This window comes from Hemibagrus wyckioides, linkage group LG01 (assembly GCF_019097595.1).
Source record: "Hemibagrus wyckioides isolate EC202008001 linkage group LG01, SWU_Hwy_1.0, whole genome shotgun sequence".
NCBI lineage: Eukaryota > Metazoa > Chordata > Actinopteri > Siluriformes > Bagridae > Hemibagrus > Hemibagrus wyckioides.
In genome coordinates, this window is record NC_080710.1 from 23,094,457 (window position 1) to 23,119,320 (window position 24,864).

The 24,864-nt window shown below is 39.3% G+C and overlaps 3 protein-coding genes across 4 annotated transcripts; 2 read left to right on the forward strand and 1 right to left on the reverse strand.

Moving 5' to 3' along the window:
- Positions 1–289: 289 nt before the first annotated feature.
- Positions 290–6,212, reverse strand: LOC131354106 (zinc finger protein 33B-like). Its single transcript, XM_058391421.1, has 6 exons — positions 5,864–6,212; positions 4,266–4,304; positions 3,943–3,987; positions 2,218–2,276; positions 1,413–1,494; positions 290–1,284 (listed from the first exon to the last, which is right to left on the reverse strand). Exons 1-6 carry the CDS (start codon positions 6,138–6,140, stop codon positions 524–526), a joined length of 1,263 nt encoding a protein of 420 aa, XP_058247404.1. The 5' UTR covers positions 6,141–6,212; the 3' UTR covers positions 290–523.
- Positions 6,213–8,559: 2,347 nt separating this feature from the next.
- ssr1 (signal sequence receptor, alpha) lies at positions 8,560–14,719 on the forward strand. Of its 2 annotated transcripts, XM_058397753.1 has the most exons (9): positions 8,560–8,736; positions 10,518–10,645; positions 10,733–10,832; positions 11,046–11,308; positions 11,640–11,716; positions 11,910–11,988; positions 13,125–13,218; positions 13,488–13,502; positions 13,932–14,719. In XM_058397753.1, the coding sequence occupies exons 1-9, from the start codon at positions 8,667–8,669 to the stop codon at positions 13,997–13,999; spliced, it is 894 nt and encodes a 297-aa protein (XP_058253736.1). In that variant the 5' UTR covers positions 8,560–8,666; the 3' UTR covers positions 14,000–14,719. The 2 variants fall into 2 exon arrangements, with proteins under 2 accessions (XP_058253736.1, XP_058253743.1); XM_058397760.1 differs by lacking the exon at positions 13,488–13,502 and having other exon boundaries at positions 8,561–8,736.
- A 2,568-nt stretch (positions 14,720–17,287) lies between these two features.
- On the forward strand, positions 17,288–24,284 carry LOC131352532 (twisted gastrulation protein homolog 1-A-like). The gene is made up of 5 exons (XM_058388694.1): positions 17,288–17,446; positions 18,234–18,385; positions 21,504–21,603; positions 21,859–22,122; positions 23,082–24,284. The coding sequence occupies exons 2-5, from the start codon at positions 18,239–18,241 to the stop codon at positions 23,261–23,263; spliced, it is 693 nt and encodes a 230-aa protein (XP_058244677.1). The 5' UTR covers positions 17,288–17,446; positions 18,234–18,238; the 3' UTR covers positions 23,264–24,284.
- Positions 24,285–24,864: the final 580 nt, after the last annotated feature.

The window sequence follows — 24,864 nt, forward strand, 5'->3', positions numbered from 1 at the left end:
ATATATATATTCATATTCATATATATATATATATATATATATGAATATGAATATATATATATGAATATGAATATATATATATATATATATATGAATATGAATATATATGAATATATATGAATATGAATATATATGAATATATATGAATATGAATATATATGAATATATATATATATATATATATATATATATATATATATATATATATATATATATATATATATATATATATATATATATATATGAGATGCATATAATTTTTCTTTTCTCATAGCTAGAGCAGACTGTATTTTTTGCATTTATTTAATATGTTCAATATTCATGCATCAGTAACTTCCATGTGTATATCTGTTAATGTAAAGAAAACTCCTTTAGACAGTGCATATAAAATAAAGGAACGCAGAGTCAATAGCTATCTGAAAACTCAAAGTATAGGCTACTGAACAAGCAGATTGTGGACATTTAAAATATGAACATTCGCTAAATAAACATTTGTTTTGCTTTTAAACAGTCTTTTTTTACATTAAAACAAAACCCTTTGTTGCTTCTCTGCAGTATGTAACTGAGAATGTGCAGCAAGTGATGGTTTTGACAGAAAACATTTGCCACACTGGTTACAAGTGAATCTGTATTTAGTGCTGCATGTGTTTTGTTGTGATTTGCGTGTGTGTATCCATTCGTGTCGCCTAAAAGCGCTTGGGTCGGCGAATGACTTTGGGCAGAGTGTGCACATATAGGGTTTCGCTCCGGTGTGGATGTTGTAGTGGATCTCAAGGTTAAACTTCTTGGCGAAACTCTTGCCACACTGAGCACACATGAACGGCTTCTCTCCAGTGTGGAGTCTGTAGTGAGAAGCAAGCGAATTTTTTGTCGAAAGATTTTTCCCACAGACATCACAGGTAAATATGCCGTTTTTCTCACACGGCAGAGAAAGGGAGAAACTTTTAGAATAATCCAAATGTTTCGCATTTTTGTCCGTCATTGCTAAATTGTCCAAATTTAAATTCATCCTACAGTCTGAGCTCCTGAAGGCTGATCGATTGCCTCTAGGCAGATGTGTGGAATTCGGTGTCCAAAAGCAGGAGACGTCAGACTGCTGCCCTTCTTCTCTTCTGTGTTGAGGACACTCGGTGTCACACAGCTCCTCCAGCACCACACACTCTTCTTCACAGTGTGAGCCAACATCGATGCTGCACTCAGAGGTTTGGAGAGCAGGCTGAGACTTCTCTGATTCAGCCTTGAGTTCATTACTGAGTGCATAACACTGACTATTTCCTTCTGTATCTAGACAGAAAAAAGTAAAAGTATTTAAGGAAGGAGAATCTTAATATAATGACCTGATTAAAATATACTATTCCTATTTAAACAGATAGTCACTGTAGTTTCACTGTACAGCGGATTGAGTCACTTACCGTCTAGCTTTTGCTCTACTCTTTCCATAAAAGATCTGTCCAGCATTTCTGCTTTTGTGCTCACCGCTGTATGTTTCCATCTCTGCAGCACACCAATATTCAAGAGTTTAGGGATCTGACATACACAGTTACGAACCTGGCCTACTCCACTACTAAAATACTTTTATAAAAATAAGAAATATTTGTAAAAATGTGCAAACCAATATATAACAATATAACATACATATAATAGTTATATATATAGTCAGACATAATTATGAAAATATAATAACTGTTCCAATTGTGAAAACTCTCTCAAATCTGCAAGTTCAATAGTGCAGCTAACAGACTTTCAGACAGATTAGAAACCTTTATTCCTAATTAGGGTCATGGGGATCTGCTGGAGCCTATCCCAGCACACATTGGCAGGGGTACACCCTGGACAGGTCACCAGTTCATCACAGGGCCACACATACACACACTCATGGGCAATTTAGAATTACAAATCAACTTAATGTACATGTTTTTTTGGACTGTGGGAGGAAACCAGAGTACCCGGAGTAAACCCACGGGGAGAACATGCAAACTCCACACAGAAAGGCCCCTGCCTGTTCGAACCCGGGACCTTCTTGCTGTGAGGCCACCGTGCTGCCCTTATCTTTGAATTATTTCAGATAAAATAGTATTCAAAGATATATATTTTTTAACTTGCCCTCTTATAATTCTTTGAAAACTGGTTATGTGTGATTGTACTGCGAGTATCAGTTTATTTTCTTGTCATTTTTTAAGAGCAAACTGTTTTCTCAATAAATATGAAAACGCTTACCGAGTGTGCTCTTTTGTCTGGCGCAGATTCAGTTGCTGAACAATTTCTTTTCTTAAAGTCTGCAGGACAAACACAATCAATTAATAAATGACTGTCATGTCAACATCTCACCAAAATTAGAGTAAATGTTGACACAACACACTTTTGCAAAAATCAGATCAGTCACATTTTGCTTGTGTTTTGGAAATTGGACGTGACAATAATCTGCGATTCTCTCTTCTTTCAGATCTTATAAGCCCTCTTTTCGATTTATAGGATCTCTTGAAATGTATTTTGTTTGCATTAGTTTTATAAGCACATGCTGTGTTTTCAAGTACTTTGTAAGGCCAAAGTTTGTCAGATATGCACATAGCTTCCTCAGAAAAGATTACTTTCTGGTTATTCCAGTGACTACATTCACGTTTTGCAGGAAGTGATCATAATTGCTTAGATAGAAATGCTTTTTTTGTGTAAGCTTGTTGACAGAATTTAGTTTTTAAATTGCAGATTTTCTTGTTTTTGTTTTCCATCTTTAGATTATAAGATCAGGAAAAAAAATGCCACCTATTGTTTCTAAACAGCGTGTTTCTGCTCCTGAGGTTGACTTCATAATGTCAATAGGTTTATGATAATGATGAGCTAAAATTCAGATTTGGTTCAGAATACCTGATTTAACAATTTACAGGAAAAATGAGAAAGAGTTAAGAAAATGAATGAGGAGAGGAGAGGAGAGGAGAGGAGAGGAGAGGAGTATCAGACTAGAATGTGAGCTTTGTGAAGCCAATATAAGAACAGCCAAAGAAACCTAACTTAAATAGGGGGTTGAGACTCCATGTGTCTAATCCCTCTGCAATTTAAATAATACTATAAAAACACACACACCTAGTCACTGAAATGTAGTCTCAGGTGTGTATATCCATAATATCTTTCCCCTAAACACATTTGTTCTGGGCTCATTTGGTTTAGAACACAGGAACACATAACATCTCATACCCCTAATACAGAGCGGATCATTTCTGATCATTGTCAGAGGTACAGAGCATCAGAAAACGACGTTAGATCAGAAACCAAAAGAGATCATATAAAGATCCAGTGCAACAGCAGCGTCCAGCATTATAATTTATATACAAATTAAATTGTAACACAAGGCCAAACAACAATCCAGTGTTATTTGTTGGTCTGTTTATTGAAAAATGATGTTACGTAACAGTCTGTAGAGCATGAATATGAGATTTCGGTTAAATATGGACAATGCTATGCCTCTGTAGGTGCTTCTTAAGGTTGCTGTTACGGGAGAATCTGAGCTCACAAAAAGGACACTGTTTTGGCACTGCGTGTGCTTTTTCTCTGTGCGAATACAGGGTTTGCTTAGTTGGAAACTCCTGGTCACAGTCCTTGCACTTTTCCAAGTCTCTTTTGTGGTGGCTGGTGTGTTTTAACAGACCACTTTTACTTCCAAAGGTCTTCCTGCACACATCACAAGCATGCTTAGTGCCAGTGTGCATGTTAAGGTGTCTTGAAAAGACCACTTTATTATGAAACATCCTGTGACAAATATGGCACTGGAAATTTTGGTCATGCCAGTCCAGGTGGCTTTTGAGGCATCCCACTTCTTTAATGCAAATGTGACAAACTGTGGTCTTCTTTCTCTGTTCTGTAAAAAGCAGGAGGAGTTATTGCTCTGGAAAAGAAAAAAAAAACAGCAGAAATAAAGCTGGTATACAGAAAGAGGAAATAATTGTTCACCTTCCTCAGAAGATGAAGGCCATAGATGTGCACTGGAAGGTAGATCTAGAAAAACAAAACAAGTTAATGAAATTAGTTATGTTCATGGATAATGGAAATATTAGGTAGTACAATGCTGTTTATGTGACTATATATCAGTTTAGCAGGACATGATCAAATCTTCATTGTGAGTGACTATTCTATGACTAGCATTTTTATAATATGAAAATCCCAGAGAGAGAGAGAGAGAGAGAGAGAGAGAGAGAGAGAGAGAGAGATTAAGAAAGAAAGGAAGTAAGTAAGTGTTGGAGGATAAAATGAACACTGGTTACTATGTTGTTTACCTTCTGTAGAGGTTCCTGCAAACACTGTGCTGCCAGAATCTACATGAGGAAGTAAATGCCAGTTATTTAGATGGTGCAAAAGAAAACATTTATTATGAGTAGCTGAAACTGAATTATTCTTATATTATACAATTATAAAAGCCTATAGAACATGAGGTGCTAGATCAGTGTCATATCATCTTTAGCATGTTTCTTTACTTCATTTGTGCCAAAACCTATGAGATAACAGATGTATAATGTTACACAAATGGTCTCAAAGCATGGTCAAAAGTATGTGGACAATTGAATAGTAATGCTATAGCACAAGGTCATAGAATTGTTTAGAGAAGAACCATGTTTGGCTGTGATAGTCAGGTCACCTTTTGGACATCTAGTGTATACTCAGCTATGACAGAAAGGTCAGAACAATGAAATCTTTTCTTTACATATCCTAGCTTGTTAGAAAGCCAGAGTCAGAGTACAGGAACAGTCATGATACAAGAGCTTGTTTAAAGGCACAGCAATGGCAGGGCAGGGATTTGAAATCCTTCTAAACAAAAGGATGGGTTAAGGTTCGGTTTTATTGTCATTGTCTAAGTACAAGTATAGAGACAATGAACTACAGCTAGCATCCAACCAGTAGAGCAAAAAAAGCATTAAATTAAATAAGATTATGGTGCTATATGTTGAGATTAACAGAACAATGCATGAAATATGATATTCATAATAAACAGTCTAATATTATTAATGATATGTATTCGCAGTAACATAATGTGCAAATAACTGTAGATAATAGCAGTAATGTACAATGCGGTATAATATAGTGTATAATGCCAATGTTTTGATATAAATTCTTGGAAAATGGACCCGTGTATCCCTAATATGTACACCAATCAGGCATAACATTATGAGCAGTGAGAGGTGAAGTGAATAACACTGATGATCTCCTCATCATGGCACCTGTTAGTGGGTGGGATATATTAGGCAGCAAATGAACATTTTGTCCTCAAAGTTGATGTGTTAGAAACAGGAAAAATGGGCAAGCGTAAGGATTTGAGCGAGTTTGAAATTGTGATGGCTAGACCACTGGATCAGAGCATCTCCAAAACTGCAGCTCTTGTGGGGTGTTCCCGGTCTGCAGTGGTCTGTGGTGATCTATCAGAAGTGGTCCATGGAAGAAACAGTGGTGAACCGGTGACAGGGTCATTGGGCGGCCAAGGCTCATGGATGTACGTGGGGAGTGAAAGCTGACCCGTGTGATCTGATCCAACAGACGAGCTACTGTTGCTCAAATTGCTGAAGACGTTAATGCTGGTTCTGATAGAAAGGTGTCAGAATACACAGTGCATCACAGTCTCTTCAGCAAAAGGGGAACCAACACAATATTAGGCAGGTGGTCATACTGTTATGCCTGATCAGTGCATAGATTTAATGTAACTATTTATACTATTCATCAAAATGATCACAAGTCTTGATCCATTTCACCCTATGAAGTGCACTTGTACAGACCCTAGGGAAGACATTTAAGATACAGCCATATGTTTAAATAATGTATATAACCTGGACTCCATCTACACAGTAACCTGACTGTTTGTAGGAACAGGTTTAAGTCCACTAACCGTCTGTATCTCTCACTTCACTGCCAGTGTCCTCTTTCTCCTCTTTGGTCATTTTGTTCTCCAGCACCGGAGGTTCAGCTGCAGGTTCGAGGTGTTTTTGTTGCTCCATGCTTTGCAGCTTTTCCCTTAAATCTTCGTTCTCCTTTTTGCTTCTCGCTAATTCCATGTGAAGGGATTTAAACCAGCTCTCCGCCAGAGCACAAATGTCTGATACCGCCGTTTTCATGAGCACATCCAACACAGCTGTCAGCTGAACGTGAAAATGGGAGTCGACCATGTTTACCTTGCAGACTAAGGCGCTACAAAAACATAGAATTAATTCTAATCGCGGATTAGAGATACCTGTTAGCTACAGACCTTTCACGTTCGTTTCGGCTTCGTCCCAATCACAGACTCCAGCACTACAAAGTATGCTAATATAGCACGCTACCATGCACCTGTACCATACTTTTTAGTGAGCTAGTGAGCGATTTGGGGGACCAAGCATTAGGCTCAATCTCAAATGACTCCGAACTAATCATATAGCGCTCTACAAAGGGTTTAGTTACTATTGCTTCCTGCCCTATGTAGTGCACTAATCTAGGGTATTAAGAGATATTTTGGTTCAATCGCAGACGACAACTTCCGCTATGTGAATAGCGTTCTTCGTTATTTGGATTTCTGAAGGAGTTACCGCCCTCTACTGGACAGGCTGAGAAGCGTCTCTGGACCGAGTGCATGAGGCAGATAGATAGATAGATAGATAGATAGATAGATAGATAGATAGATAGATAGATAGATAGATAGATAGATAGATAGATAGATAGATAGATAGATAGATAGATAGATAGATAGAAATTAGTTATGTTAAGATGGAAGGACGGATAGATAGATAGATAGATAGATAGATAGATAGATAGATAGACAGACAGACAGACAGACAGACAGACAGACAGACAGATAGATAGATAGATAGATAGATAGATAGATAGATAGATAGATAGATAGATAGATAGATAGATAGATAGATAGATAGATAGATAGATAGACGGCTGGACGGACAGATGGCCGGGCGGAAGAGATAGATAGATAGATAGATAGATAGATAGATAGATAGATAGATAGATAGATAGATAGATAGATAGATAGATAGATAGATAGATAGACGGTTATAAAGTGTAAAGAAAAGAGTAATTATATATTTCATGCAAGCTAATTATTGTGAATCTGTCATGTCAGTATTGTGTACGTAGCTGGTACTGACGCATTTTTAATTAATGATCATTAAAATTAATCATTTAATTTACATCCTTATTTTAACATACCACCCAACTTTCACCCACTGCTATGTAATTAAATTCTCATATACGATACACTGAAAGACTATGTGTTTATTGAACAATCCCTTTACAGATTTAGCCTCCCTTTGCTGTTTTAATAACCTCCACTCTTCTTAGAAGTCTGTAGGGATTTGTGTTCATACAGGAGATCATTAGTAACGTCAGGCCCTGATGTTGGGTGAGGACGCCTGGGGTGCAGTCTGTGTTCCAGGTCATCCTAAAGGTGTTCACTGGAGTTATGTGCAGGACACACATTCTTCCACACCAGCCTTGGCAAACCATGTCTTTATGCTCATGGGGCATTATCCTGCTAGAACAGGTTAGGGCTTCTTAGTTCCAGTGAAGGAAAATCTAAACGCTATAGTATACAAAGACATTCTAGACAATTCTGTACTTTAAATTTATGGCAACAATGTGGGAAGCGATGGTACATTTTGGGTGCGCTGATCAGGGCTCCACGCTCTGTGGTAATCTGCCTTTCTTTTATACACAATATTTTTGCCAAAAGTTTTGGGACACCCCTCCAAATCATTGAATTCAGGTGTTGTTTTCCAGGGGTTGGGCTTGGCCCCTTAGTTCCAGTGAAAGGAACTCTTAATGCTTCAGCATACCAAGACATTTTGGACAATTTCATGCTCCTAACTTTGTGGGAACAGTTTGGGGATGACTCCTTCCTGTTCCAACATGACTGCACACCAGTGCACAAAGCAAGGTCCATAAAGACATGGATGAGCCAGTTTGGTGTGGAGGAACTTGACTGACCTGCACAGAGTCCTGACCTCAACCCGATAGAACTTTGAATTAGAGCGGATGAATTAGATAGATAGATACTTTATTCATCCCAAAAGGAAATGTACAAATTACAGTGGAGACAGTGAGCCAGGCCTGCCCTTTGCAGCTATAACAGCTTCAACTCTTCTGGGAAGGCTTTCCACAAAGTTCAGGAGTGTGTTTCTGGGAATTTTTGACCATTCCACTAGAAGCGCATTTGTGAGGTCAGGCACTGATGCTGGGCAAGAAGGTCTGGCTCGCAGTCTCCACTCTAATTCATCCCAACGGTGTTCTATCAGGTTGAGGTCAGGACACTGTCAAGTTCCTCCACACCAAACTCGCTCATCCTTGTCTTTATGGACCTTGCACTGGTGTGCAGTCATGTTGGAACAGGAAGGGGTCATCCCCAAACTGTTCCCACAAAGTTGGGAGTATGAAATTGTCCAAAATGTCTTGGTATGCTGAAGCATGAACAGTCCCTTTTACTGGAATTCAGGGGCCAAGCCCAACCCCTGAAAAACAACACCTGAATTCAGTGATTTGAAGGAGTGTCCAAAAACTTTTGGCAGTGTATCGTATGTCAACGTCATGCAGTTGATTCTCGCACTGCGCATGCGCAGTAGCCCTGATTTCTTGGCTAGCAGCAGGTAAAGAGCACTAGCTGCGCGTGTTTTCGCTCATTAGTGTCGCTGTCGCTATTTCGACTCAGCAAAATGCTCAAGTTCCTCCCGAAATTATTACTGTTGCTGTTGCTAGCCTTCCCTGCAACTATCTTTATAAAAGGTAAGCTGTGTAAAAAAACGTTTTGTTGACTAGCCTGCTCGGATTTCTCGGTTAGCTTTAACTCAGTAGGCCGACCCGTGCACGTTGAGTTTTCTCCAGATGTAGTGTGTAATAAGCTTTTGGTTTAATTTACATGCGTATTATTTGGAAATCTCTCTCTGTACTAATACATGGGAAGGTTTTTTTTTATAACATTCTTCATTATCTCAGTGAAGCTAAAGAGATGCATTCACTTAAAGCTGCATTCAACTTGAGCGCGTCTTGACTGACGTGTCCTTAACGGCTAATGCTGCTAGGCTAGTGCTAGCTCACAGTGTAGCATTATTAGCCGTGTTTGCAGAAGCAGAGTGCTGTGTCGCCTGTTATAAAGGGGTTATAGGGAAGTAGGAGTGCAGGCCTTATTATTACAACATGTTAGTAGAAGGTACAGAGAATCTCTGTAGCAGGGAGATGTGTTAGCTAATGGGGAATCCAGTTGCTAACTTCGCAGCCTAAAATCGTGAAGTGAAGCTAAAGCACGCAGTGGAGTGGTGATTAAAATTAGGTGCTTTTGTGTAAAAACTCTATATAGTGTTCAGGAAGTTTGTCCTTAGGCTTAGATCCTAACTCCATTGTACCATTATTGATTGTCTGTCTGTTAGTTGAGTGACTGAAGCCTCTCCGGAGGATGGCTATCAATGGTCATGATGACCTAAAATGTGTATTTGTCTTTGTTTTCGTCCCTGTGTTTTACTTGGAAATGTGTATAAAGCTGATTAAAAGCTTCACCGTTAACAACATCGTATTTACAGGTCAGATCAAGTATCTCAATCACTCCTACGTTTAGAGAGATCACAGCTAAAGCTCACTTTTGCTGTACATCCTATGTTTACAGTAAAGTTTTATATCTCAGCCCCACAAATGTGGCTTAGGATTGATTCATTTATCTATTCATTTTTTTTTTTTTTAAAGAGATGCACTATATTGTCAGCTATAACATCTTCAACTCTTCTGGGAAGTCTTTCCACAAGGTTTAGGAGTGTGTTTATGGAAATTTTTGACCATTCCTCTAGAAGTGCATTTGTGAGGTCAGGCACTGATGTTGGACGAGAAGGTCTGGCTCAAAGTCTTGGCTCTAATTCATCCCAAAGGTGTTCTATCAGGTTGAGGTCAGGACTCTGTGCAGGCCAGTCAAGTTCCTCCACAAACAAGGTCCTTCTTTATGGACCTTGCACTGGTGTACAGTCATGTTGGAACAGAAAGGGGTCATCCCCAAACTGTTCCCACAAAGTTGGGAGCATGAAATTGTCCAAAATGTCTTGGTATGATGAAGCATTAAGATTTCCTTTCAACTGGAACTAAGGGGCCAAGCCCAACCCCTGAAAATCAACACCTGAATTCAATGATTTGGAGGGGTGTCCCAAAATGTGGCAATATAGTGTATAACGCAGATCTTGACAGATATTGCTCATCCTTTGTGCTTCAGGGGAAAGTTTGTCATGATTGGGCAACACATGGAATTAAGCCAACTTTAAGGTTTTTAAAAAAAAAAAGCAATTAGAATACAAAGGGTTGTTTTTCAGCTTCCTAGACAATTAGCTTACTATCAGACCGCACAATGCTGTCTCTATTAGGGCTGGAGAATGAGGTTTGTGGAAGTTTGAAACTTTATTTTAAGACCTTTTCAGTGGTGAACCCCAACTACTTCTTTATCCATCCAAACAAATGTAATACCCTGCACCTGTTGACACTATAAAAAGGTTGAGAAAGTGAATGGGTTGTATTTTCTTTGCACCTTTTAGGCACGTTAGTAGCGGCACAAGATGTTACAGAAGAAGAAGAGGCAGCTGATGAAGATACTACTGATGATGTGATTGCTGAAGATGAGGATGATGAAGCAGAGGTGGAAGATGATGAAAACACAGAATTGGTAAGAGCACTTTGTTTACTTAATTGTAGCCTTGGTTATTACATGGATCTCATAAATCTAATTGTTATTGTGATTGATCTGGGTCAGACTGAAGAAAAAGAAGAAGAGGAAGATGAAGAAGCTCTAGGAGGAGAGATGAAGCCTTCGCCAAACGCTGATACAACCATTCTGTTTGTCAAAGGAGAAGGTAGCTCACCCCTAAATTTACCAATCTTAACATTGTAACCAAGACGAGTCACATTTGAGAGGAAAAGTTTTGTAAACAAATCACAAAATCTGTATCCAAACAAAGAACTACAAAGTCTGTTACTTATGACCAATACATTTGTGTGACTTGTTTGCTGAGAAATGCAACAAGTTAAATATTTTGCTTAAATGTTTATTCCTGATTGAATTCCAGACTTTCCAGCCAACAACATTGTAAAGTTCCTGCTGGGCTTCACCAATAAAGGCAGTGAAAATTTCGTAGTCGAGTCTCTGGACGCTTCCTTCCGCTACCCTCAGGACTTTCAGTTTTACATCCAGAACTTCACTGCTCTGCAGCTGGGCATAGTGGTGCCTCCACAGCGCCAGGCCACTTTCGAGTACTCGTTCATCCCGGCCGAGCCCATGGGCGGTCGCCCCTTCGGCCTGGTCATCAACCTCAACTATAAAGACAGCAGTGTAAGTGTGACTGTAGAGACTTCTGACACTACAACAGAAATGCAGACCAATTACAAAGATTGTATAAATAACCATATGTGGTGGTCACTGCTTTGGGCAGGCTCACGGTGGGTGGGGTGGAGGGGTTTGGCTGCAGTACTGCTCTTGGCCAGGGGAAAAGTTGTGACTATTCAGACCTTATCAAGTCAATGTTTGTGCTAGATACTGTATGTAATGCAAACTTTTACAAACAAAAATGAAACCCATTTGTACAAGAGTGTTTCTATATATGTTAAAAGAAATGAGGGCCGATTTAATTCTATAATTCCATGTGTTTGTTTTTATATAACAGGGCAACGTTTTCCAGGATGCCGTGTTTAACCAGACAGTCACCATCACTGAGAAGGAGGATGGTCTGGATGGAGAGACGTAAGTGAATTTTGCAAAACAGTTTATAAGAAGGTGAAATGAATTGCTGCTTTCACTGTAGCTGGCCATCAAGTTTCTCATACTATTTTATGTTTTATTTATTGTTTTGTTTATTTATTTATTTTTTAAACCTTCCTTCACTGCCCCCCTTCTATAAGCATGTTGAATAACTGAGGTTGTCCTCTTCCCACAGGATTTTTATGTACGTGTTCCTTTCTGGCCTTGGGCTTCTGGTGGTTGTTGGCCTGCATCAGCTGCTGGAATCCAGGAAGGTAAATGTCCAGTAATGTAACACATTAAATATGAGGTATAGGGTTTGGCCTGGGTTTGAATTTACTGAATGTAGGTCAGATTTTTTTTTTTTATTAGTTTCACAGCTATACAATGTGCAAATACCTAGTGAGATCAGGTTATGTTTCTCCTGGACCCAAGGTTGACAGGAGATAAGTATATGTATACAGGGAGAGGTGGGGGAAACAGTAGGGGTGAGTTCCTGGTGGTAAAGTTATAGCTTGTTTTGCCAAAACTATTGAATATACAGTGTGATTATCCTTGAAAGTGATCTGCCTGAAACTCGACCAGGAGCCTTGAGCTTTAGCAGTTTAATTTGCTGACCATTTTTTGCAGTCATAAAGTAGATTTAAGTTACACTCTGGGAATGTTTACAGTATTAATGTAAAATGTTATACAATTGTATGAGTATGTTTATGGTGTAATCAGTTTGTTTTCTGCAAGGTAACAGGTACTAAATGCCATTGTTCTTTCAGTTGAGACAAAGCAGGCATGGGAAATGGCATGAGACAGTACAGTCACAGAAGACTTGTAGGGCTGCTTTAGTCCATTTAGGCTGCTTAGAGAGCATGTCCGTCTCGGTTATCACGTGGTATTAACAACCACCTCAAGTGATCCAGTCATGAGGGAAACAACTGAAATGCAAAGCTGTTTACATCTTCTGTAACTTTGGAAGAAAATTGTCACTCTCATTTATTAAATAATTTTTTCATGGCATTGACTTTCAGGTACAAATCCTTTCTTGTGTACCTGTAGGGGCTACTTGTATCGTGTGGTCTGCTATTGAAATGTGCTCTAAATCAGAGATGAGATGATGCTTTTCATAACTTCTTTCATCTGTTTGATCTGTGGTTCCTGAATAGCCTTTATTCCTGTGCCTATTAATGGGGAACTGTATAAAACCAGACGGGTAAAAATGCAGTCGATTAGGTGGTCCTCATTCGCTGTCCGGGATGTAAACGTGATGTGGTTATATGCATTCGAAATCACTTCTAAATGCAGTTTGAATGGTCATGTCTTACTGTGTCTGAGACGCATTAGTCCCTGTCCACTTGTAGTCAGATGTTAATGGTGGTATGTGAAGTGGACCTTACAAAATTGTTGTATTTCTGTCCAGAGGAGAAGACCTGTGGCCAAGGTGGAGATGGGGACCTCTAACCATAATGATGTAGATATGAGCTGGATCCCTCAGGAGACACTCAATCAAATCAGTAAGTCCTGTTTTGTGTATATATGTAATTTCTTAGTAGATTTTTACAAATGTGCTCAGAGAGACTAGTTATTTTCCTCCTTTATTCTTATTATACAATTTCTTTGCGTTTTCATTCACACATTTTGGCCTATCTTTTGAGACTTCTGACACAAACACTGGCTTTGCTGTATTTTCAATTCTTTTATCTTGCATGGTCTTGGCCGGCAGTGTGCTTGCTTACTCTCTGGATCACTCATTCTGTCTCTTTCTTTCCTTTTGCATCTTCAGTGCAGAGTCGGCGAGGTGAGATTTCCTTTTACTTTTGTGGTGGTATAGCAAAGTAGCAGAGTTCAGGTCACTTATTTTCTCTCTCATCCGTTGCCATTTTTTACTGTACGATTTATTCAAAGGCTACAGTTCTAAAAGAGGTATATGGTTTTGGGTGATGGGGTACTTGTGGGGTTTTTTTTCCCCATAACAAAAAGGTATTCATTTTTCATAAAACTCTTGGAGTTTACATCATTTTTCTTCATTCTGCTCAAAATGGTTCTCGTGTTAAGAGTTATTACTGAGATTTTTCTGACGTTTACAGACCCAATAATGCTGATGGGGCTTTAAATGAACAAATGTAGACACAGAACTTCCATTTATTGACTTCTGCAGTAGTTGTGGTGTCAAAGAGGATTACTATAAAGCCAAAGTAAGATGATTTTGATTTTTACCTCCCTCCAGATAAGGCTTCCCCCAGAAGATCACCCCGTAAGAGGACGCAGAAGCGCTCTGCTGGATCAGATGAGTGAAGAGGGAGTGTACCGCTGTGGCTCTTGGCTGTATGGTGCATGCTACTGAGCACAGTTTGTCTATCATACAGCATGCCTCTGGACTGGTCGATACTCTTTACCAATACAGTCACATTTTTAAAAAAAAATAATAAATAAGTAAGCCAAAAAAAAAAGTTTGACAACAATGAAAACCTACTCCAGCCACTGTAATAGTGTTTTTGTTTTTTTCCTTGTTGGTCACTGACTTTGCCAGTTTTGCTTTGTGGCTGATGTAATCACAGGATTTTTGTTTCTAGAAAGCCATGCCTCTGTTGTGATTTTATTTTTTTGGTTTATTTTTTTCCTCTTGGCACTGATTGTCTTCATGCACACACATATGCTTAGCTGGGTCTTCCTCACTAATTTGGTTTGTGGCCAATACAAGTGTGCATCTGCCATGTTTTTAAAGTGCACTCTGTGTTTGTTTTGGGCCATTTTATTCTGCCAGTTTTGGTTTTGGGGGATTGCTGACTGTATGAACGGCAATTGTAGTACAACTCACTAGCTCCCAGATTGTGCCTAATTTTCCGTTTTTTTCTTCACCTCTCTCTTTTCAGAATGTCCCCCATCCTTAGATTACAAGTGTGTGTTCAAGATTGTAAATCTCCTCATATGATTTCTAAGAGCACTGATACAGTACATACTGGGTAGTGCTTGGGAACAGGGAGTCTGTTTAATTTATTTCTTTCTTTTTTTTTTCCTCAATAATGTGTCTTGTGGCATGAATTTGGATGCCCATAATTGATTGTGTGCTTTGAAAGCATAGTACACTACTGTACACAAACTAACCCTTAGTTTCTGTGGGCTTTGGTGACCCATGGTATAGCAGCAATCAGTGCTTTAAATATGTACATGCTTTTTAGTAGGTGTGTGATTTATGGACTGATGGTTGATGTTTTTAAGGTTTTGAGAATCATTTACATCAGAGTGAAACAATTGATGTGTAAGCTGCAACCAGACAGTTCACAAATGATCTACTTAGTCATGGCTTTCTCTTATTGAGACTTCTAGCTCTGTTCTACTTTGCAAATATTAAAAAAAAAAATCCCATTTTTTGTTGAACAAATGCTGCAATTTGAGACTGCCCACACAAGTATTAATGATGGGGGGTGGGGTGGGGGGGGGACATTGATGAGGTTGTGGGTTCACATGGACAAGTACAAAATAAACATGGACATACATGTGTGATCTTGTTTGTTTTTTCCACCCTCACATAAATAAAATTTGAACTCAATTTTGGTTAAGTAACATAAAATATTAGCCTTGTATTCTTTTGTGTGACAAAGAGGAAACTACTACCTTGTTTTCCTTTTTACCTAAGATGTTAGTCCTGCACAGCATGTTTACTTGCTGACTTTGAAGCTGGCTGGATAGCAGAGATTAAACATGATCGATCATGAAGTATTTTAAACAGCTAAACATCCAGCAACAACAGCTGTGGTTTTTGTAACATCTATTTCCTCCATGACGAGTATAAGCATTTGAAACCTGCTATGTTCATAAACTGTTCTACAGAAGTCTTATTCATTTGCTTTAGAAACTCAACACACATGAGTTGGTAGAGCTTTTAAAAACTAAAATATGTCTACAATAATTTTCCAGTTGGACATAGAGTCTAAACATTTGTAAGAGAAGCCCATTCAACATGTCACAAGCAGAATGTGGTCCTTTAAAATGTTTAAAATAACCTACAACACTACAGTTAAGATACAATATAACGTACACTATATTGCCAAATGTTTTGGGACACTGCTCCAAATCATTGACTTCAGGGGTTGGGTTTGGCCCCTTAGTTCCAGTGAAAGGAATTCTTAATACCAAGACATTTTGGACAATTTCATGCTCCCAACTTTGTGCAAACATTTTGGGAATTCATCCCAAAGGTGTTCTATCGGGTTGAGGTGCAGGCCAGTCAAGTTCCTCCACACCAAACTCGCTCATCCATGTCTTTATGGACCTTGCTTTGTGCACTGGTGCGCAGTCATGTTGGAACAGGAAGGGGTCATCCCCAAACTGTTCCCACAAAGTTGGGAGCATGAAATTGTCCAAAATGTCTTGGTATGCTGAAGCATTAAGAGTTCCTTTCACTGGAACTAAGAGGCCAAGCCCAACCCCTGAAATACAACACCTGAATTCAATGATTTGGAGGGGTGTCCCAAAACATTTGGCAATGTAGTATATGTAATCCATAGTGAGTTTTTATTAGACCATACTTGTTGAACAAGTCATTGATAGTTATTCAGATTTAAGACTGAAAATAGTGCCTCACTATTTCATGCTTACCTTTAGCCCATCATTTAGTCAGTTAACATTTTACTGCCAAGCTACCTTGGAATGCTAGATAGCTTAGAATGCTATATTATGCCAAAAGGAGCAGTCAAATGCTACAACTTTTTAAAAGCGTTTGTTTGTCTCTGGTTCTAGGTATGGAACTGGGTTTGAATTTCATTTTTATCTGGTTCACAAACCAAAACTTTTCTCATATTGCCATTAAACTTGTATTGTAACTTGATTACACCACACAATTAAACACTTAGACCTGACTCATGTCCTCCTCCTCTTTCCCTTTACCCGTTAGCATTTTCAGCAGTGCTTTGTGTTCCTCTTTCAAAAACATAATCCTCGTGCTAGTACGAACACAGCAGGGTTTAAGAGTATGGACTATAATGTTAGAGAGGAGTCAGCACAATGGGCAAAACACTATTTTGTACTGATGTTTTTATTGTACTGAATTGAGGGATGACACAGACTAATCATCGGAGTATTTCTGGACACTGGAGTTCATTTATCTATCTTGGTAAAGGTCACAGTGGATCTGTGGACCTTCTCCCAAGAACAGTGGGCATTAAGTGATAATACACCCAAGATGGAACACCAGTCCAGTTCAGGGCAACACACTTTCACGTTATAAAGGCACTTTAGAATCGGTGTTTTGGCGAAACCAAAGAACCTGAAGGAAACACACATTATAATTGAGAAAACACATGGAGACAACTCAAGTACAGGACTGAATCTGGGGATCCATACAATAAAGTGTATGTGTGCATTGCGACAACGTAGCATCCCTACCTCTCTCACAGTATTCCCCAGAGGGGCTTACAAGGACAAGGATGAATGAAGTTGTAAATGTAATATTTTACTCTAGAATAACAGAGCAATACAGTGGAGGCCTGCATTAAGGTGTGTATGAGCAGGAGGGCTGGGCTCTGAGCTCACCTGTGTGTGAGATGTTAAGAGGTGTCTGTCTCTTTAAGGCGCCTGTCTGCTGCTGCTGCTGCTGCCTAGCTTTGTGTGAGAGGAAAAGCACGCTATCGCCACGGAACATGCCTTAATTATCCTGGGGGGGTAAAAAAGTTCAGATAAACGCCGGGATAGATAACGGGTTGTAACTTCACGGACTCTTAAACAAGTTTTTATAGTGACACGGTAAGTTTGAGTCACTCCCTGGTTGTGTTTTTGGTATATTGTTTTAAGCTGTAGTGAAGAAGGGGGGTGGGGGTGTCTTTTTTTTTTTTCTTTTCTTTCTTTTTTGCTTCTTTTATGGGCTACAGATGATGGCAGGCTGTTGGTGTTCATTGTCGGGTTTACATTAATCTACACAAGGGGAGGAAACAAAACGATTTTGCAAGGAAACACTGTTGCATTGGACAAACAATATCATAAATGAGCAGAATCTAGCCTCTGTAGTGATCTGAGTCCTCCTCAAACACGAGGAGTGAATTAGTGAGAATAGATTAGTCTTGCATGTCGGGGTTTAGAAGTTCGGGCGATTGATTAAAATGTATTTATCTGTTAAAACTAAACTATGTTTTGTTTTGTGTGAGTGAAAACTTCCTCGACCCAAACTAGGGCTAAATCCCAAATGGCTGCTCAATTCCCTTTGTATGTGCACTATGTAATCATGGCTTCCACACCCAGTGTAGTGTACTTCATATGCAATGGGAAGCCATTTAGGTTTTGTCCTTTTGGCTGTTTAATTACCTGGCCTCGCAGCTTTGATGTTGCCGCCCATTTTAACACAACAATGGCGCGCGAGGAAAGTGTGGAAAGTGCAGCCCGTTGTGCGCGCGCGTGTGTGCGTGTGTGTACCTGCATGTTTGTGGATTGTTCCCTGGTGGTTTGGTTTGGGGTTTTTCGCCTCAGTTGCTTGTTTATTTTTGTGTGTCTTCACGAAACTGGCTGTATCCTTCTTGTGGTTCCTGTGAGGATGCAGGTGGGATGAGATTTGCTCGAGACGGGATGCAGTCCACCTGGACACACACTGCACTGTTTGCGGCTCTTCTTGTGTTTTGGTCTGGACTTTCCCTGTCTACTGCATGCAATAAAGCCTTGTGTGCCAGCGACGTCAGCAAGTGTCTAATACAGGTAACGATGCTTTTTATAATAATAATTTATTTATTGTTTAGTACAAATACCTGCCTTCATTCAAAAAAATGTGTTTTCGTTTTGAATACATCTTATATACATAAAATATTTCATTTCATTTATATTTTATATTTCATTTATATTTTTTGAATCCATTTTGTACCTATGAATACATCTGTGTATATAGATAGATAGATTATTTCATTTATTTTTCATTTATATTTATTTTTCTTATCTGAAGCAGTCTCTGACAAAAGATTTTCCACCTGGATTAATAAGGTTCTATGTTATCTTATCTTTTATCTTATCTCATCTTGTTCAGCATTTGAGCTGAAGTTTTTAAAGGTGGTCCTTTTAAAATGTTTAAAATAACCTGCAAGACTACAATTAAGATACAATAAGACATATACACTATATAAAAGTTTTGGGACACCCCTTGAAATCGTTGAATTCAGGAGTTAGGCTCGGCCCCTTTGTTCCACTGAAAGGAACTCTTAATGCTTCAGCATACCAAGACATTTCGGATAATTTCATGCTCCCAACTTTGTGGGAACAGCTTGGGGATGACTCCTTCCTGTTCCAACATGACTGTACACCAGTGCACAAAGCAAGGTCCATAAAGACATGGAGTTTGGTGTGGAGGAACTTGACTGGCCTGCACAGACCTGACCTGACCTCAACCTGGTAGAACACCTTTGGGATGAATTAGAGAGGAGACTGTGAGCCAGACCTTCTCTTCAAACATCAGTGCCTGACCTCACAAATGCGCTTCTAGAGGAATGTTCAAAAATTCCCATAAACACACTCCTAAACCTTGTGGAAAGTCTTCCCGGAAGAGTTGAAGCAGTTTTGGTAATATAGTGTAGGTGGCTTTTTAGTCCCCGATTGCTGTTAAAATAGCCTCCATTCTTCTGGGAGGTCTTTTCACTAGTTTTTAGAGTGTGACTGCAACAAGAGCATTTAGTAAGGCTAGGCAGGGATGTGGAGTGCGAAGGTTTATTTATTGGGCTTGAATAAACCTTCAGAACAGGGCTCTGTGCAGGACACTTGATTTCTTTCATGCAAGCCATTTCTTCTTGGACCACTCTTTGGGCACAGAGACATTGTCATGCTGGGACAGGTTTGGGCCTCTTAGTTGCAGTGAAGGGAAATTGTAACACTACAGCATACAGAGACCTCCTGTACAATTATGAGCTTTTAACTGTGGCCACATTTTGGGGAAGTATCAAATAAGTGTGATTCTCAGGTGTCCACAAACACAAAACTGGCCTTATTGTGTATAGTGGACGGGTTTATTCCAATAGCCAGAGGCAGTTTTGTGGTGGTGGGGCTTGTTCCCTATACCTACACCATGACAATGATTTACATTTGCTTAAACTAGAAAAAGCGACTATACAAAATAGACGCTGCTATAAAAAAAAAAAAACAGTAAGTCACTGAGCAGAGAGAGCCAACTTCAACCCTTATGGACAAAATGAATCACAGGTTTTAAACGGAAAGACGTGCAATGGGAAAGCTGAGTCACAAGACGAGAAAACAAATGTGAGCACATTTATTGTGTCTGTGTGCAGACCAACACTGCAGTGAAAAAGAAAAGTAAATACCACAACAAGCAAGAGTTAAAAGTGCAGCAGTTTTATAACTACAACTACACATGTTCTAGAGAGCCTTCCGGAAATTGATATTATACCATTTTGAAACACATGATTTTACATGATCTTGCAACATTTTGTGCTACTTTATCTTTGGACAGTTCTCTGATGTACTACACCAGCATGTCCTGTATTTTTGCACATTTTCTTATCTAACAATTTACTGTGCTACATATGTTGCTGTCATGTATTCTGTATTTGTCATATTAACTGTTAGATTTGTATTAGTTTACCCTCTCATATGTTATAATCTTACTAACTTGCATATACATTGATCAGGCATAACATTATGACCACCTTCCTAAAATTGTTGGTGCCCCTTTTGTTGCCAAAACACAAAAAATTGCAATGCACTTTGTACCCTGACACTTTTCTATCAGAACCAGCATTAACGTCTTCAGCAATCTGAGCAACAGTAGCTCGTCCGTTGGATCGGATCACACGGGCCACCCTTCACTCCCCACGTACATCACTGAGCCTTGGCCGCCCATGACCCTGTCACTGGTTCACCACTGTTTCGTCCACTTTTGATAGATACTGACCACTGCAGACCGGGAACACCCCACAAGAGCTGCAGTTTTGGAGATGCTCTGATCCAGTCGTCTAACCATCACAATTTGACCCTTGTCAAACTCGATCAAATCCTTACGCTTGCCCATTTTTCCTGCTTCTAACACATCAACTTTGAGGACAAAATGTTCACTTGCTGCCTAATATATCCCACCCGCTAACAGGTGCCATGATGAGTTAATCAGTGGTGGTTACTTCAACTCTCAGTGTTCATAATGTTATGCCTTATCAGTGTATTTACTGCAGTAATGTTGATTTCCCCTGATGATCACTGATATTCAGTTTGTGTTTGTGGTTTTAGGGCCATGGTTGATCAGGCTGAATGGTATCCTAAGTGTAGGCTAGGGGAACAGATAAGCCTACAATATATATTACAGTTTAAATTTTTTTTTTCCTTATGACATTTGTCACTTAATATGGTATGACCCCATTAGTTGTTTCAGAGTAAAATGACCTAGCTCAGAGCTACTATTTTCTGTTCCCTATTTCCTTCCTTTAGTTTTAAAGTCTTTGCAGGTCAGGAATCTACAAACACAGTTTTAGATATGAACTAGCCGTATTGCCATATTCTGAAGAACATAGCCATTATGAGTCAGGTTCTGCATTGCCTGTGGTGGAGATTAGGCTGCTTATTTTTGCACATCTGGAATGTGACCTCTGCTCTCTGCCTCTCCTGCTGTTTTGGTATCCCGAGGTCTTAGAAAACCACAATATACTCCTACTCCATCAGAGACATGCATTTTATTAGGAAGAATACATCACCTATGCCCATTGCATTTAATCTATTTCTCAAGATTACACTTTTTTTATTTTTTATTTCCACCCGCATTACTCTTTCTTTTGATGATAGGTTCTTGTAATAGGTTCTTCCAGCAGCTATAATTTCTGTTTTTCAGGAGCTGTGCCAATGCAGGCCATCAGATGGGAACTGTTCATGCTGTAAGGAGTGTATGCTGTGTCTGGGCACGCTGTGGGAGGAGTGCTGTGACTGTGTGGGTGAGTGTAAACTTCTAGTCCATGTAACTGTGGAATTGAAATAAATAACAATATGAGGACTCGGGCTTCTTTAACTCCAGTACATTCTTCTCTCTTTGATTGATGCATGATGTGCTGCGTCCTTCCTGTAGAGCGCTGTAACCTGATATATACAGCTTGAATATTTCCTGAATCCTGTTAATAATCTTCTGTTTTTCTGTTAAAGGATCTGTGTTTTGATAACAGCTGTGTTTCATTTAACACACTCCCTCTCAGGCATGTGCAACCCTAGGAACTACAGTGACACACCAGCCACCTCGAAAAGCACTGTGGAGGATCTCTATAGGCCTATTCCCTCTCTGTTCAGAGCGCTCACTGAGGGTGAAGCCCCTATCAACATGATGGTGGTCTCTTTTCCAGTGGCAGAGGAGCTGTCTTACCATGAGAGCCTGGTCTCCTTCTTGGAGACCATGGAAGATCAGCATCAAAATGTCTCGTTGCCTGGCAACAGCATTCATTCTAGTTATGATAACACTCAAGGTAAGGCATGGTAACTCTCTAAAATCCCAGTAGCACATACTTTTTAAATACTTAAACATAGAATAACTGAAACAGCTAAAAGAATTTTTTACTTTGGATAAAAATCTCTGTTGAAGGTGTAGTTTATAATGCAGGAGTATTTCTAGATCTGTAATAATAATTTTCATCATAATTTTGAAAAACTTGATTAGTGGATTGATGGCAGTATTGCCAGTTTCTTCATTTCCATCCTTCTTTACAACTGACCTAAATATGAGCCATATCCCCCTGATCAAACGGAAGGCCAACATCCTTAAAGTTCATGAATTGTGAAGCATATTTAACAGGGCAGCATCAGTTAGGGGTATTTGCAGTTTGCCACAGAGTTGGTGAACGGTTCCTTAACCTGTAACTGTTTTATAAACTTTTGTATGCATTTAATATTTAAGAAACGGTCATACTTTTTCTTAGGTGTTTTTATAAATGCAGAATTCATGACTTTCCTGAGATTGTATTTGCATATCTAACTATTGTATTACACATTGTGTAGACGGGAAATTCAACATTTACCCCTAGCTTGAAATGTCATCTTGATTCAGGGCCTCACATTTAAAATGCTCCATCAGCTCTGGAGCATGCTGCTCTCCTGATTTGAATCTATTGTGAAGCAAATCTCTTTGCAGTGAACTTCTAACCCCATCTTTGATGTCTGATTACTTAATCAGCCTACAAGCAGAGAGGATTTGTTCATGTTCAGGAGGATATTACAGCTTAAGCCGAGGCTTTAGACAATAATTCTCATTTAAGGATTGAACACGCACTGGTTAGTGCAAATAAACGGATCATACGGTGTGATCTCATTTTATGGAAATTTGTCCTGAAACTGAAATATAAAAATTATCGATTGGGAACATGAACTGTGCCCCATGTAAAAGTTCTTTCTTCTCATAATTTCTCTCTCTCTCTCTCCATCCCTCTAGAAAACATGTGCACAGTAGTGTACTTTGACGACTGTGTTTCGATTCGTCAGTGTAAGCAGTACTGTGAGTCGATGGGAGGCTCGAAGTACCGTTGGTTTCACAACGCATGCTGCGAGTGCATTGGGCCCGAGTGTATTGACTACGGCAGCAGAGCAGTGAAGTGCATGAACTGTCTCTTTTGAACCACTAGCCTTTGAGAGTTGTGGATGCCTCATACTCCTGCCACCAGAGGGCACAATGACAGGACCATAGGCTCAGATGATGCTGACCTGGAATTGGGAAATAAGAGCCGACAATCATGTAAATTACAAGCCCTTGTGTTTTTTGCTCTTTGTATTAACCTTTTACACTTTCATAGGTTTCTAGAAAAAAAAAAAATATGGCTATTGTATTTTTTATATGAATCATTGCATAGGCAATCATTCTTCAAATTGTATTTGAAAGGCCACATTAATGCTTTCTGTAGCATGGTCACTTTAATCATGTTTACTATTCAAACCCAACTGATGGATATCAAGGTACATTATGGGGTTACAAAAAAAAATCAGAAAAGTCCATATAATATTTGCAGGTAGTCATACAATAGCACATAGCATGTTAAAAGTACTGCAGATGCAGTGAAGTTTTTATAGTGAAGGTTTGTTGAGATATTCTTATTCATAAATTCCTATTCAGCACAGACGAAGGGACCGGAGCCATATATACACAAAGGAAAGCATCCATGTCTTATCACACAGATATGATGAGGAAGCAAACAGAAGACTTGTCCTTAGATCAGCAACCTGGTAAAGACTACAGCTGAAGGATTCGTTTTAGTTGTTATTGTAATGAGCTGTTCTGATACTGTTACTTCAGGGTACTTTATGCAAATTGACCGAGGATGCTCTTCCTAAAACGCCTGCATGTTTCAGATTTTGTTTTGCAGTAATCCTCATTAAAAGATAAGAACCATGTGGAGTAATATGGTGTTCCTGGAGAGACCTACATTTGAAGCATACTCAACAGATTTCAGTCAAGAAACCAACAATCATGTTTTCTTAACACGTTATGTCACAGGATCCAGTTGCAAAGCTCACAACACTTAGTTTGCTTAAGGATGCAAGTTCCAGTTTGCTTTGTGGCAATTATAACCTAAGGTGGAGTTATTGTATTTTGCTTGTAATTTCTATATATCTATATATCTATTTTATATATATATATATATATATATATATAAAAAAAAGACAAACATCTACACACTATTAAAAGTAGTATTTTAATCTAATTGTTTTCAGTACATTTTGATCGCTCATCTGAGTCCTGCATTCATGCCAGGGTTTCCTTTCTTCTTTGTATGGATGCATTCAGTATGCAGGTGCACTAATCAGTTACCCCAACTGCCCCCTGAGGAGAGGAGAGGAGGGGACATGAGTACTTTCACATCAGCTTTGTATGATTGATCATGAATTCTGGGTCAGACAGCAGACAGTTGGGCCTGTGTGGAGGGTGATAGAGTTGCTGTAGGCTCCTCCCTCTGCAACACATTTAAACCAGTACAAAGGAGTCTTTCTCTCCTGGGAAGAGATTGAGACGCAACTAGTGCAGTCACATGACCACTCCATCTTGGCACTGGAACCAGGTATGAGCTTCACATGGCATTGTCCAGAAGCTGTGTTTGCCAGTGGGATTAGAAGGGCTTATGAGGACTTTACCAGGTAATCACCATTAGGTCAGCAGAAGTTAACAATCTTGTTTTACACCGCGAGTTAAGGGTCATTGTTTGGGCTGTAATGAACACTCTGAG